General features: G+C 34.1%; 3 protein-coding genes across 9 annotated transcripts in view; 2 read left to right on the top strand and 1 right to left on the bottom strand.

The window, feature by feature from the left end:
• LOC133292306 (CBL-interacting serine/threonine-protein kinase 1-like) overlaps positions 1 to 1872 on the top strand; it is a 4643-nt gene extending 2771 nt beyond the window's left edge. The window contains exons 5-12 of one of the 4 annotated variants that reach the window (XM_061490708.1): positions 56 to 136; positions 213 to 392; positions 495 to 704; positions 801 to 908; positions 1059 to 1175; positions 1285 to 1347; positions 1440 to 1514; positions 1600 to 1872. In XM_061490708.1, the coding sequence (XP_061346692.1) occupies positions 56 to 136; positions 213 to 392; positions 495 to 704; positions 801 to 908; positions 1059 to 1175; positions 1285 to 1347; positions 1440 to 1514; positions 1600 to 1701 (936 nt within the window). In that variant the 3' untranslated portion in view covers positions 1702 to 1872. Of the gene's footprint in view, positions 1 to 55; positions 137 to 212; positions 393 to 494; positions 717 to 800; positions 909 to 1058; positions 1176 to 1284; positions 1348 to 1439; positions 1515 to 1599 lie in introns of all 4 variants that reach the window. The other 3 variants (XM_061490706.1, XM_061490707.1, XM_061490704.1) reach the window with 3 other exon arrangements.
• A 3005-nt stretch (positions 1873 to 4877) lies between these two features.
• Positions 4878 to 9769, top strand: LOC133292303 (uncharacterized). 3 transcript variants are annotated; one of them, XM_061490699.1, is made up of 8 exons: positions 4878 to 5039; positions 5881 to 7313; positions 7417 to 8103; positions 8195 to 8278; positions 8360 to 8435; positions 8549 to 8871; positions 9177 to 9224; positions 9325 to 9769. In XM_061490699.1, the coding sequence occupies exons 2-8, from the start codon at positions 5991 to 5993 to the stop codon at positions 9517 to 9519; spliced, it is 2736 nt and encodes a 911-aa protein (XP_061346683.1). In that variant the 5' UTR covers positions 4878 to 5039; positions 5881 to 5990; the 3' UTR covers positions 9520 to 9769. The 3 variants fall into 3 exon arrangements, with proteins under 3 accessions (XP_061346683.1, XP_061346685.1, XP_061346684.1); XM_061490700.1 differs by having other exon boundaries at positions 4934 to 5003; XM_061490701.1 differs by lacking the exon at positions 9177 to 9224.
• A 1202-nt stretch (positions 9770 to 10971) lies between these two features.
• On the bottom strand, positions 10972 to 13999 carry LOC133292302 (pyruvate dehydrogenase (acetyl-transferring) kinase, mitochondrial). 2 transcript variants are annotated; one of them, XM_061490698.1, is made up of 7 exons: positions 13983 to 13999; positions 13476 to 13739; positions 12669 to 12927; positions 12350 to 12530; positions 12084 to 12231; positions 11761 to 11974; positions 10972 to 11297 (listed from the first exon to the last, which is right to left on the bottom strand). In XM_061490698.1, the coding sequence occupies exons 2-7, from the start codon at positions 13722 to 13724 to the stop codon at positions 11239 to 11241; spliced, it is 1110 nt and encodes a 369-aa protein (XP_061346682.1). In that variant the 5' UTR covers positions 13725 to 13739; positions 13983 to 13999; the 3' UTR covers positions 10972 to 11238. The 2 variants fall into 2 exon arrangements, with proteins under 2 accessions (XP_061346682.1, XP_061346681.1); XM_061490697.1 differs by lacking the exon at positions 13983 to 13999 and adding an exon at positions 13872 to 13982.
• Positions 14000 to 14472: the final 473 nt, after the last annotated feature.

The following is a 14472-nucleotide window of genomic DNA, read 5'->3' as shown; positions in this document are numbered from 1 at the left end:
TTTTTGGGTCATATAAGGCTTGCATTTTTTACACAAAAATGATATCTTGTTGCAGCTAGAGAATGTACTACTGGATACCAAAGGGAACATAAAAATAACCGATTTTAACCTTAGTGCTTTGCCTCAGCATATTAAGGTGAGGTATTCTTTGAATCACACCTCAAGGCAAATTATGTCATTTTCTGTAATTGACTCGTATATGAAAATTTCAGGCAGATGGGTTGCTACATACAACATGTGGAAGTCCCAACTATATTGCACCTGAAATTCTTGCTAATAGAGGCTATGATGGTGCAAAATCAGATGTATGGTCATGTGGTGTTCTCTTGTATGTAATTCTAACAGGATACCTTCCTTTTGATGACAGAAACCTTGCAGTTCTCTATCAAAAGGTATTTGTTGTTGTGTTGCTTCTATGTTCTGTATATATTGTTAAGTTTAGTAGTTTTATGAAGTGAATATCAATTGATTTGTTTTGCCCCGATTGATCACAGATATTGAAAGGAGATTGTCAGATACCAAAATGGCTATCACCTGGTGCTCAGAACATTATAAAGAGGATTCTTGATCCCAATCCTAAAACCAGGATATCAATGGCTATGATCAAAGAAAATGAATGGTTCAAGGAGGGTTATACTCCTGCAAATCCAGATGATGAGGAAGAGGATGCATATATTGATGATGAAGCCTTTTCCATCCAGGAAGTGGTATACTTGGTGCCACTTTTATTTTTATTTTTTTCTTCCTTTTTTCCCCTTCTTTCTTTGCTTGAAAACCCTGAACATTTATCTTGGTAACAGCCACTTGAATCACAAGGAGGGAGTCCTGGATCACCAACACTTATCAACGCATTTCAGTTGATAGGGATGTCTTCATGCTTAGACCTCTCGGGCTTTTTTGAGAAAGAGGTGAGGATCAGAGAATAGAAAAATTATTAGCACTTGGCAAGACATATATTTAATTATATGCTTTGAGCATAATTTCCTGTGTTTTAAGATATTTACCATTTATTCCTATGGAACGTTCACTCAATTAAAGGCACAATGTACTTTTTCCAGGATGTCTCTGAGAGGAAGATAAGATTTACATCAAACCATTCACCAAAAGATTTGATTGAGAGGATTGAGGACATTGTAACAGAAATGGGATTTAGAGTCCAGAAGAAAAATGGAAAGGTCAGTACTATTGATTATGTTTGTTAAAGGCTTCATGTATTTACAACACACATGCAAATAATTGTAAGTTTTAGTTTGGCCAAAAAATTACCACAATGTCAAATTTCAGTTGAAAGTGATACAGGAGAACAAAGCACAGAAAAGTCTAGGTAGCCTCTCAGTGGCAGCAGAGGTAATGCATGTTGAGACTGAGCTAATTATATACAATCTACATGTGTATAGTTTTCTGACATTATGAAACTATCTTCACTTCAAATGTGTCAGGTTTTTGAAATAAGCCCATCCTTGCGTGTAGTAGAATTAAGGAAGTCTTACGGAGATGCTTCTGTATATAGACAGGTATATATACCATTTCTATCTCTCTCTGTGCTCCCTTTTCAGAGAATCTGAGGCTGATATGTACATATTTTTTCTTATGATGTAGTTATGCAAGAAGTTATCAAATGATTTGGGTGATCACCAAACGCAGCAGTTAGTGAACTCAGAAGATATAGGCCTGTTAGAAAAGAATTTAGAAGCCAGTTAACGTATATTTTGCATTTTTTTTTTTTTGTATATACGTATAGTTTGCATTTTTGTTCAGATGGGAATGGGATAGTTATGTAGGTGTGTTAAATATCAATTGTACATACCATTTTAGTTAACGAGTTAGTGATGTGCATATATTATGTCTATTAGATACAAAGAGCATCATTTTTCAGAGAGTAAAGTTGCAGCAGCACATAGTGAATCAAATTAATTTGGCATTCAGATAATGAAGGTTGCAAAAAGAAAAACCATTAACGAATGACTCAAGCATTTAAAATAGTAGCAGGAAAAGTAGAAAGCACGTGGTAATTGAGGCATTATTCTCTAAAGTACTGAGTATTTCATTGAAACAAGCTCATATATGTTGCATTTGGTTTATTCTAAGTGACAATTAACTTCCCTTTTTTCTAAAACAAGCTCATATAATGATTTGTCTGAAAATTTGCTTTTACATGTATGGTATAGGTTGCATTTGGTTTATTCTGAACAGCCATTTCAACACTCTCTTACATGTATTTCGTAAATGGGACACTATTTGGATGCAAGCAAATTTGCTAATATAGGGATTTAGAACAACCCACACCATTCCTAATATGACCAAGACTAGTAGGCATAAAGCTTAATCTTCTCTAACATATCTGCCTTACTTAAATTGTTCAATACGCCATTGCAAGTTGAATATAGGATATGTAAAAAATCCTGCTAACTAAAACTATTAATAAAGGATTATTAACAAAGCCCAGCACAGTTAGTAGATAGCTGAGTTCCTTAAGTATATTGACAGGGGTTCTATCCCTGGCCGTGTGTATAAAAAAAATTTGTTGGGAGAGATTTATCCACTTAATATGATCTCCCATCTCAAAAAGATTAGTCTTCGACTGTCGTCGGAATAATATTTTGGGAAACCAAAAAAAAAAAAAAAAAAAACTATAAAGGATTGGAATCACAAAAGAATTTAATTGTTTGTTACCATTGGATAAGTAATAACTGAGGTCACATTCTGTTTTGAGTACCACAAAGTCCAAAAATTTTCTCTACCAAGCATGAATTTGCAAAGAAATATAAGCTATCATGGATTCACATTAATTAGCAGGAAAATGTCACCAACTTTCGCTTGAAGCCATCAAAAGGTATTAGAGAAGAATTACATTTCTTACCATAACAAGTATCACCAATTTTAATGCATACCATCGGCAATAATCAAGCGCACACATAGTTTGCTCAAAGGGGTGACCTGAGAACACAAAGTAAATTAGATAAATACAGATAGATCAGAGATACCAATATTTCCAATCCACCCTGTGTTCTCAGATTCACTCCTCTGAGAAGAACCACCTGCTATACGGACTGAACTGAAAGGAACATTTTAATGAGTAATACAACACATTAACTTTCTGGTTCATTATGTTTCTTTTTGTATGACATAAAACCTCATGTCATGTCACGGATTCACTATGTTGTCATTCGTAATACAAGAGCACATAGTTTTCCGAGCTTAGGATTTTCTTTATTTTGTTATATTGAATATCTATGAATGATATTATACCTCATATCGTGTGTCACCCACCCACTATGTTGTCATTCTATCGACAGCGTCAGAGAGATGTTATCATCTTTCATACATCATTGAAAACAAGTACATGCTTATTTGTAAATTATCACTTTATATTATTCTATTAAGGTAATCAGTTTAGGGCTCGTTTGTGAACGTGAACGTGAACATGAACAGATAAGGATAGAATATGATATGGGGCTGATAAGAATAGGATATGATATGGAGCTGATAAACCTATATCATGTCCTGTGTTTGATGAGCACTTGATTGATTAGCAATATGATAAGATTATGTAGAAGGAGAAAAGAGAAATAAAAAATAAAATATAATACAATAAATACAAATATATTGAGTAGCGTGGGTAGCGTGAGGATATATTGAGTATCCAATATTAATATTCTATCCTGTTGAATCCTAACCTAGCTCCCCCCATAGGATAAGAAATCATGTATTGGATAGAATAAATTGAGACAATAGGATAAGCTAATCATATCATATTGACCTACCAAACAAGAGATAAAAGTAAGATATGATAAGTTATCATATCTTATATTCTTTATCAGGTGCTCCAAACAGCCCTTAAAGTTTCACACGTGAGATAAAATTATTTTCATCGGCGGGATATATTGATAATTTTTTTTTTTTTACAAATTTACAAATTACATAATGTTTTATCTGTAAGATTTCACTAAAAGGTGTTTTATCTGTAAGATATAGTGTAGTTTGTAAGAATTTGTAAATATAGTCTTTCCTTTTTATCATATACATAAAAATGTTTGTGACACATGTGAAATTATGTGAGGATAAAAGAAAGAAAAAAATTAAGCTCATACATTTTTATGTGGATATATGAAATAATTTTTATTTTTTGGACAAATGACAAATATTCTTCATGAATTCGAGCGGAAACATTCATATAATGGAACTAGCTTTCCAAAGGGGAATTTTTATATTTAATTATAAGAACTTGAACAAACCACTTAAATCAAGTTACGAAATAATTTTATGTTGTATGATATTATAACTGAAACCCGTAATTACATTTCCATAGAAAGAAAAAAATAAACAAGATGTATGCAGCTATTAAAAAGGGACCAAAGGAAAATAGCAATTGGAAATGACTCAGTGAGTGAAAAAAAAATTTCCTCGAGTGTTAAGAGTTAAGACCCGCTGAGTCAACTCACCAGAATCTCTGACCTCATGAAATGTAGACCAACTCGTAACATTCTCATCGATAGGTAAAAACTAAATAAACTATTACTAACTGATATATTATAAATGAGAGAGATATTATTTATAATATATTTTCTCTTATAATCTTTTTTTACAATTATTTTTACGGTTGTTCGTTGAAAATTCAATCAAAAGTTGTTAATTTAATTTTGATTCAGTAATTATAAAAATGATCATAAAAAAATAGATTATAAATATAATATTTTTCATTATAAATTAATAAAATATGTAAGACTAACTACATTAACTAGTTATTCATGCAATAGTATTACATAAAATATTACACATAGGCATTGCAATTTAAAAAAGAAAAAAATAAATTAAGAAAAAAAGTAAAATCGGTATAACACGGCCGGGTCGAGTTGAGAGTCTCACCCAGCGACCCACTCGCGACTCACGATTCCGAAGCGATTCCTCATCGCCTGCGACCACCGCCAACGGTCGAACGATTCCGACTCCGGCGAGAAGCGACCGCCCGTATCCATTTCGCCACCGGTATCCTTCAAGAACCGGTTCGTCCACTTCGATCTTGATCGTTTTCCTTCAAGGTTTCTTTCCTTTTTTATCTTCTGTCTACGATCAAGCTCTTTTATCTTTATCTTTTTTCTTAGGGTTTCATGATATCGGCAATTCATTTGATATCAGCACACAATTCTACAACATAAAAAAAAAAAAAATAGAAAAAGAAAATGGAAATTGTGATTTTGAGGTTTATGCAAAACCTTAAAAGTGACTGTTAACTCATTTGCGGTTCAAGTTTTCACTATATTTCCTGAGATTCATTGTTATAGTTAGAAATTATTCAAAGTTTTCAAATTAGCTATGTGATTATGTTTTGGTTTAGTTAGATACCCTTCAGATGGAGTTTCTGATCGAGTTTGAACCCTGAAGGTATCAATATAAGAATGCAGTAACAGAAATAGAATGGAATAAGGGACTCTTGAATCTTGATGTCAAATTCTGTTATACTCACCCTTGAGTGGTGGATAGCGTCATTGGCTTTTGAGTATTGTGGTCTCTTAGGCGAGTGTTGAGTGACTAGTTAGTAAATTAATAAAAGAGATATAAGGCGAAGGTGAGTATGCCTCTTTGTGCCTTTTGTGATAAACATAGCGATAAATTCTTTTAGGTTTATCCTTCAACTGTGTAAATTAAGCTAATAAAAATTTCAGACATCATTGTTGCTCATTAAATAAGTTAAAAATATTGACACAAGTTGTGAAGGAACAGGAATTAAGAAGTGAAGTAGATGCTATGTTAATGCGCAATCTTATTTATGGTTTTTTTTTTTTACATTTTTAATTTTTAATTTTTCTTGCCATATTGCTTTAAAGATCTGAGATCTGGGCAGCTGACACTATTTCCCTTACTTCATAATTGCTGGAACAGGGAAGGCTCTCAGATTAATTGATATGTCCTAGTTTTTGGATTTTTATGGGCCTTATATTCAGCACTCATGCATATGTTAGTGGAATTATAATAGCTCTGTTTTGGATGTAATGGCTCCAATACGCCCAACTGGATTGGTTGATCCTGGTTGGGATCATGGCATTGCTCAAGATGAGCGGAAAAAGAAGGTTAGATGCAATTACTGTGGTAAAGTAGTTAGTGGTGGAATATACAGATTAAAGCAGCATTTAGCCCGAGTTTCTGGTGAAGTAACATACTGCGAAAAGGCTCCTGAGGAAGTCTACCTAAAGATGAAGGAAAATCTGGAAGGGTGCCGTTCCAATAAGAAACAAAAGCAAGTTGATGCACAAGCATATATGAATTTTCACTCTAATGATGATGAAGACGATGAAGAGCAAGTTGGGTGTAGAAGCAAAGGGAAGCAATTGATGGATGATAGAATTGTATCTGTAAATTTGACTCCTCTTCGGTCCTTAGGATATGTTGACCCAGGGTGGGAACATGGTGTTGCTCAGGATGAGAGAAAGAAGAAAGTCAAATGCAATTACTGTGAGAAAGTTGTTAGTGGAGGTATTAATCGATTTAAACAACATTTGGCTAGAATTCCTGGAGAGGTAGCACCTTGTAAAAATGCTCCAGATGAAGTTTATCTTAGAATAAAAGAGAATATGAAATGGCATCGTACTGGAAGGAGACATAGGCGACCCGAGGCTAAGGAATTGATGCCTTTCTATGCAAAGTCAGATAATGAAGATGACGAGTATGAGCAAGTGGAAGATGCTTTGCATCATATGAACAAGGAAACTTTGATTGATGATAATAAAAGGTTCTCTAAAGATTTAAGGAAGACCTTCAAGGGAATGTCACCAAGTACTGGTCCTGAACCAGTATTGAGAAGATCAAGATTGGATAACATTTACCTGAAACTGCCCAAGAATCAGACTCCTCAAACTTACAAACAAGTAAAAGTTAAGACAGGGCCACCTAAGAAATTACGTAAGGAAGTTATTTCTACAATTTGCAAGTTCTTTTACCATGCAGGAATTCCTTTACAGGCTGCAGACTCCCTATATTTTCATAAAATGCTGGAAGTGGTTGGTCAATATGGACAAGGACTGTTATGTCCACCGAGCCAGCTTATTTCTGGTCGCTTTTTGCAGGAGGAAATCAATTCCATTAAGAATTACCTTGTTGAATATAAGGCTTCCTGGGCAATCAATGGTTGTTCTATAATGGCAGATAGTTGGAGAGATACACAGGGTAGGACAATTATTAACTTCCTTGTTTCTTGTCGTCATGGTGTATACTTCGTTTCTTCAGTTGATGCTACTAATGTGGTAGAAGATGTACCAAATTTATTTAAGCTTCTAGACAAAGTAGTGGAAGAAATAGGTGAGGAAAATGTAGTGCAGGTAAAATGTTCTTTCTATATTCTTGTGGCGTCCTCCTTCTCCCTAAATATCTCCTTGTAGCTATTATTAATCGACATTCTCCTCATTCCCCCTTTTGATGTAGGTAATCACTGAAAATACTCCTAACTATAAAGCTGCTGGAAAAATGCTTGAAGAGAAGAGAAGGAATTTATTCTGGAGCCCTTGTGCCTCTTATTGTATTAATCGAATGCTTGAAGATTTTATGAAGATAAGATGTGTAGAAGAGTGCATGGAAAAGGGCCAGAAAATCACAAAACTAATATATAATCAAATATGGTTGTTAAATCTTTTGAAAAGTGAATTTACCCAGGGCCAGGAGCTTCTAAAGCCAGCTGGCACCAGATATGCCTCTAGCTTTGCTACATTGCAGAGCTTGCTGGATCATCGAGCTAGTCTCAGACGAATGTTTATTTCAAACAAATGGATGTCATCCAGGTTCTCCAGCTCAAGCGAGGCAAAGGAGGTGGAAAAAATTGTTTTGAATGTCACATTTTGGAAGAAAATGCAGTATGTTAGGAAGTCAATAGATCCAATTATGCAAGTACTTCAAAAGGTTTGTAGTGGTGAGAGCTTGTCAATGCCGTACATATACAACGATATGTACAGAGCAAAACTTGCAATTAAATCTGTTCATGGTGATGACGTGCGTAAATATGAACCATTCTGGAAAGTGATAGACTGTCACTGGAACTCTCTGTTCTGTCACCCACTTTACTTGGCTGCTTACTTCTTGAATCCGTCATACCGATATCGTCAGGATTTTGTGGCGGTATGTGAGAATATTGAATATTTCCTATTGTTGCAAATTTTCAAACTTTATTCAAGTTCTCTCCTGAAGTGAATGTTTCGTATGACTATAGCATTCTGAGGTAGTACGGGGGCTCAATGAATGCATTGTTCGGCTGGAGCCAGACAATATGAGACGGATATCTGCATCAATGCAGGTAAGATGTCCATAATGACTGCTATATGATACTGACATTGTTAGATATTTATTTATCTGCTTCAAGTGACGTTATTTCCAGATTGCTCATTATAATTCTGCGCAAGATGACTTTGGAACTGAATTGGCAATTAGCACAAGAACAGGTCTTGAACCAGGTAAACTGCTTATATTTTCTGCTGGAAACTGCATATAGTGATTAACATGCTTGGAAGCTCATTGCTACTTCTGTATGAGTTGATCGTTTCCTTTCCTTTTTTTCCCTCACTAGTTGATTGGTGGCAACAACATGGAATAAGTTGCTTAGAGTTGCAAAGAATAGCCATACGCATATTAAGTCAGACATGCTCGTCCTTTGTGTGTGATCATGATTGGAGTATATATGATCAGATATACAGCAAAAGACAAAACCGTCTATCTCAGAAGAAACTGAATGACATTATCTATGTTCACTACAACTTGCGACTTAGAGAATGTCAATTAAGAAAAAGGTCCAGGGACTCAAAGTTGACCTCTGCTGACAGTGTTCTCCAAGAGCATTTACTCAGTGATTGGATAGTTGATGTCAATGTACAAAGCTTTGATGGTGATAAGGTACTCACTACTCAGTGATTTCTGTTCTTTTGAACTTGTATGAGTGGTGATAAAGCATTAATTGCTGTAAATTGGACTTTTTATTAGTCATAGTTGAGTTGGCTATCTTAAGTTATTTAATGGTTTAATGCACTATATGTTGTCTCTTATCCAACTTATTGAACTTCAATTGTTCTTGACTCTTCATGAATCAATTATCCCAAAAGCTTAAGTTTTAATATCAAGACACATGAACGGTTTTATATTTTGAATTATAAGTTGAAACCGTTGATACTATAAACATGTGACTTTCAGTTTCATGTTAGATACAGCATTGTTACAGGCAAAACAATTCTGGAAACGTTGTGTTTGAGGTACTTCACCACCATGCGTGAGTGAATTATGCTCTTTAGCAATGGAACACCGAGGATGTGGCTATACTGATGGATATTTGTTTTGCTTTTGTTTTTATAGGAACTGGATGATGAATATGAAAATGATTCAATTGATTATGAAGATGGAGCTGCAAGGACTCTAAAGGGATCCCTTGAGCTGGTGACTATGGCTGATGTAGCAGTAGGATCATCCGATTTAGATCATGCTAACATTGATGCTGCCACTGACGATGAGTCTGATCTGAATTATTTTGATGATGATTTGAGTGAGTAATTAAGTTACATGGTTCTCCTTTAGGAGGAGTAAGTATTTGGTCGCTGGTTGTGAGCCTGTATACTTCCCTGAGAAAAATCAAGATGGTCATTCTGATATGTACAATCATATATTTATTTCATCTATTGGAGCGTAATCATTTTAGATCGAATGTGTTTTTACCAGCTTAAGAATTTATTGTCTATTCTATAAGTCACTCAGTAAGAGCTGGCAAATAGCCAAATTTAAGGAGTAAGGAGTAAGGAGTAAGGAGGGGAGTTCCTAATTATTAATAAGTTCTTGCTCTGTAAGAAGCTGTTGACTATAAAGTTTACCATACTCTCTAAATGTCAAGAGTTGTTGTATATCCTAGTAGTCTGTGATTGTTAGTCAAGGCTTACTATTGCTGCCTAATCATTATAGATTAGCACAAGGTGTGCATAACAGATGCTAAATTGATAATTTAATTATAGAGATTAGTATTTCTTATATTATAGGAGATAATTTGATCTTCTACCTACATATAAAAATATATGGAATTTATGTTCTTTTTTCTTCTCTTTTCTTCACATGGATCTCACATGAATCTCACACATCTTTATGTATATATAGGAAATAATCTTATATCTTATGACATGAGAAACATTAATTCCTTAATTATATTGCGCTTACCATGTTTGTGTAAAATTTAGATAAAATACGTACTTCATCCGAAATAAAACTTCATACTTAATGATAGTTCATAAAGAAATTCTGACTTTTTTATAATTTGGGAAAGTAATTATGATTTTAATTTTTAAACATTTTACTTTTAACGAACATAAGGCTGAATAGCATAATTTAGTTATTATTGTGATTTTAAAGAATAATATGCAGAGACACGCATGCGCACAGACATAGATCTTCAAATGATTTTGTTAAAAAAAACATAATGAATCATATTGGGTAAAATAGTAATCATCACATATTTATTTATCCATGGTTACCAGCACAACTGGCATTATCGACATAGTTAGTCTTGATGTAGTTTAGCAAGAAAAGAAACATTCAAAGGTGTGTTGCTCTTTTCTTTTCTTTTCTTTTCTTTTAAGAACGAATAAAATCTCTGCCAGCAACCCCGTGACTTGACATCACAGTCCCAGATTCATTGTCAATATTTTTTTTTTATTAATTACTAAAAACCAATTCGTAGATAAATTAAGTCAAAAAAGAAAAAGAAGTCTTATATACTAATAAATAATTCTGCTTATCACGCTGGAACAGTGACCATGTTTTGCCTAAATAGCCGCGTTTATAACCTGCCTCCACATGCATCAAGTCTTTAAGATAAAAGCGCAGTAACAAAATCATTTTCTTAAAATCATTTTCTTATGTTGTACGAGAAAAATTATCTCATATTGGAAAAACAATATCACAAACGGGGATCCACAAACAAGAGGAGATAGAAAAAACAAAGGTAGGACCCAACTTTATTTTATATGTGTAGAAACTTGGCTTTTCTCACGTAAAATGATAGAAATATAATCATTTCATTTTAAACAAAAAAAAAGGTGGGGAGGGGGAACAAATTCCCAAAGTTGGATTATTGCAGAAGTCTATATGTATGACAATATTTACAAGAAATCTGTCAATTCATTAGAATGTAAAAAAAAAAATGAAAGCAAATAGTCCTTTTTAACACTAATTATGGTGTTTTTCCTGTCACAACATTACTTCAACTGAAATGGGAACAACCAACTTTCATGGCAGAGGTTCTTGTGAATCTCCCAAACGAGATAAATGGAGATATGCATCAGTCCCTGTGAATAAACAATTTTTTACTGCATCAGAAAACTTGATTGTTGAACATCAAGCAAGCAAAAGTAAAAAGTAGACAGAAAGAGTCCAGAAAACAAGGTAACGACAAATCAGTACTTTAAAATGTAATATAATATCTATAAGATATACAAAGTAAGCTACTTCTGAGATGGTAGCTTAAGCTCTTGAAGTGCTAACTCATGCGAGAGAATTAGTAAGCACTTTCAATAAAAGCAGTAATTATTCATGTACAAGTTTAAAAGTATCTCAGGGACAAAAAAAGTTAACTATGAAAATAAGGTTGACACTGTTCTATCATATCAAGCTGCAATTAGATTCCATATCTCAAAACTCCTCTTATATGCTAAATGGAAAAGAGATACAAAATGTTGATAACTCTTTTAAGTGCTAAAGTAGTAGCATAGTAGAAGGAAATCTATACGAAAAATTGTAAATGAAACTCACCATATCCTTCCATTGAGATTATTTGAAGATCACCTCCAAAATACCGAGCATATAGACGACTAATAGGAAGACCATATCCATAACCAGCCATTGTCACATTCTCACCTATTCCAAGATCCGAATGCTCATCCAATGGGTCTCTGGCTGTACTGTATAGGTATGTAAAAATTTTTGGCAGACCACTTCTTGGTATTCCACCTCCCTCATCTGAAACCTACAATGCCATTTAGATCATCTGCTTTAACAGAACATCTTGATAATAGCATGTAAAAATCCCAGAATAAAAGTAACTAACAACTGCACCATAAAAGTTAACTAAGTACCTTTATGGTAACATCCTCTATTCCATCAGCAACTATTATTCTAACCGGAGGTGCAACTTTGTCAGAATTCATAAAACGCTCTTGGACAGCACGCAGTGAGTTCTTAACCAACTCAAATACCATAAGATGCAAGTGAGCTGGAACATATCTGTTGTGAAAACACATAGTAATTATATAGAAAGAGAACAGAAACATAAAGTTATGGAAATGAATGACAGCAAAACAAAAGCAAATGAATTGGTGGTAGTAAGAAGTGTGTAACTTACGGAAAAGTAAAATCAGGATCTCCGTAAATATGGACATCAGGTGCACTGCCATATTCACGACAACAAATAGAACGTGCGTCCTCAGTGGCATTCCTCGCCACCTCCAGAGGAGACATTTTTGTATGTATATAACCCACGCAATGGGGAGCAGGATTGGGATTGTGCAACTCAACATGCTGCCCTGAATCCCAGCAAATTGAAAAACACATATAATAAGGTTAGGGTTTAGACCTTCACTACAAATATTTAAATAGAAAAAATAGTAGCAAATAAACTGCTTAGTCTTGTATAAGGTAGGAAGAGTGTTTTTTGAACTAACCGATAAGCATGCGGATTCCGATTCTTGACAAGTAAAAGCGATCAAGGAACTGATGAATCTCAACAAGATCTTCATACACAATCTTTGGATCCATACCTTTCTTCAATTGCTGAACACCCAAGGCCATTGTAGGGACCACGTGGTTGTGTCTCAATTTGATGGCCTTAATTGTTTCAGTGAACTCTTTTTCATCATTCATATTCTTGATGTCAGGGAAGGATCTAACATCACGGAAAGACTCCAAAAACCAATTCCTAACCTAAAATCATAAAAATGTACCACAAAAGTTCAATAAACATGAACTCAGCCCCAAGGCGTTATGATATCTGCCACTATCAAGAATCATTGAATTTAATATCTGGCAATGTTTCCATTTCTTCAGAAGATAAAATCGGAGGACTGTTGTTGTAAAAGAAATAAAGTATGTGCAGAAGAATAAGAATTAATGCTTCCTTAATATAGTGAATAAACCATACACCCTTTGCAGCAAACTTGGGAGAGAAAATTTTCAATATCAAATATTAAAGCATAATCAAGACCCAATCATCCAAAAAGCTTGAACCTTCCATTTATTATGTTCTTGAAAAGATATTTGAACATCTATGAACAAGTAATTAGAAGTTTGATTCTTCAAAATAAATCAAAATTTCAGCAAATGATAACAAAAAATTAAAATGGGAACAAAAAGACATCACAAAAAGATAACAATATCCTCAAGAGTAAAAAGGGAGGAAAAAAAAAATTAAAGGCAGCATAGATGGGAACAAAAAGACAACACAATTCAATAGTGCAATGTAACAAGAGTACCTTCAAAACAGCAGGTTTTTGAGACAAACCATAGGGAAGATTCTCAAGCTCAATAGCTCTTCTGGCAATCCTAATAGCAAGCTCCTTGTGAAGGAACTGAGCAGAAATCAGCAAATTCTTGGGATTGGGTTTGGACCCAAATTCCATCATGTACCTCAAGCTCACCCCTGTCTGCTTCAAGCAACCCCATTTATTCACTTCCTCAATCAAGGTTTTGGAGAATGATTCACATGCCTTCTTGGCAGCCATGGCTCAGTCCTGGTTCTGGAACCAAGAACCAAGAAATCTGAGAGTGAATTGGGACACCAACCAGCATGCAATTGCAAGCCAAACACACAATGCAAAAGTGACATAGATAGCAATAAAATCACCCAAAGCTTGAAAAAAAAAACCTACAATTGAGGAGAGAGAAAAGTGACACCCCTTTTGTAGAGATAACAAAGTGAATAGAATATAATGCTGATGATGGGTCCTCACAGTGAAAGAAAACTAGGGTTTGAATTTTACCAGAGATTAGAGGTGAAAAATTGAAACTTTTTCTCTGGGAAGTTGCAAATTTGAAGAAGGTTCTTGCTGTCGTTGTAATTCTTGAAAGAGTGGATGAGGATTGTGAGCTGGCAAATATAAATATAATTGGAGGATGTGCTTGTCACACGTGTTAAGATAAAACCCTTGTTTCCTGAAATTCCAATGTGAAAAAAATAAAATAAAAAATAAATAAATAAAAAGTGGTTTGCTTCTTCATCTATTAACATCATTCTTCAATTTATTTTGCCATTAAAAATCAATCATTCATGGATGAGTTTCTTATAATGAGACTTTATATTTAAGACATGTAATTACATTCTTTTATGAATCACATTTAATTAAGTAAAATATAAAATTGATATTTACACAAAATAAATGGTGTTCTTTAATATTTTATAAGAATTATATTAAATATAAAAATATTGTTTTTATAAAATTTCAAAGTTGATAAAGAGGATTCAAAAACGAT

The sequence above is a fragment of the Gastrolobium bilobum genome, unplaced genomic scaffold, assembly GCF_033153095.1.
Source record: "Gastrolobium bilobum isolate Gb01-03AN ecotype WA unplaced genomic scaffold, APGP_CSIRO_Gbil_v1 utg6581, whole genome shotgun sequence".
In the NCBI taxonomy this organism is placed as follows: domain Eukaryota; kingdom Viridiplantae; phylum Streptophyta; class Magnoliopsida; order Fabales; family Fabaceae; genus Gastrolobium; species Gastrolobium bilobum.
The sequence above is the reverse complement of the archived record's forward strand: the minus strand, read 5'-3'. Positions and strand labels throughout refer to the sequence as shown.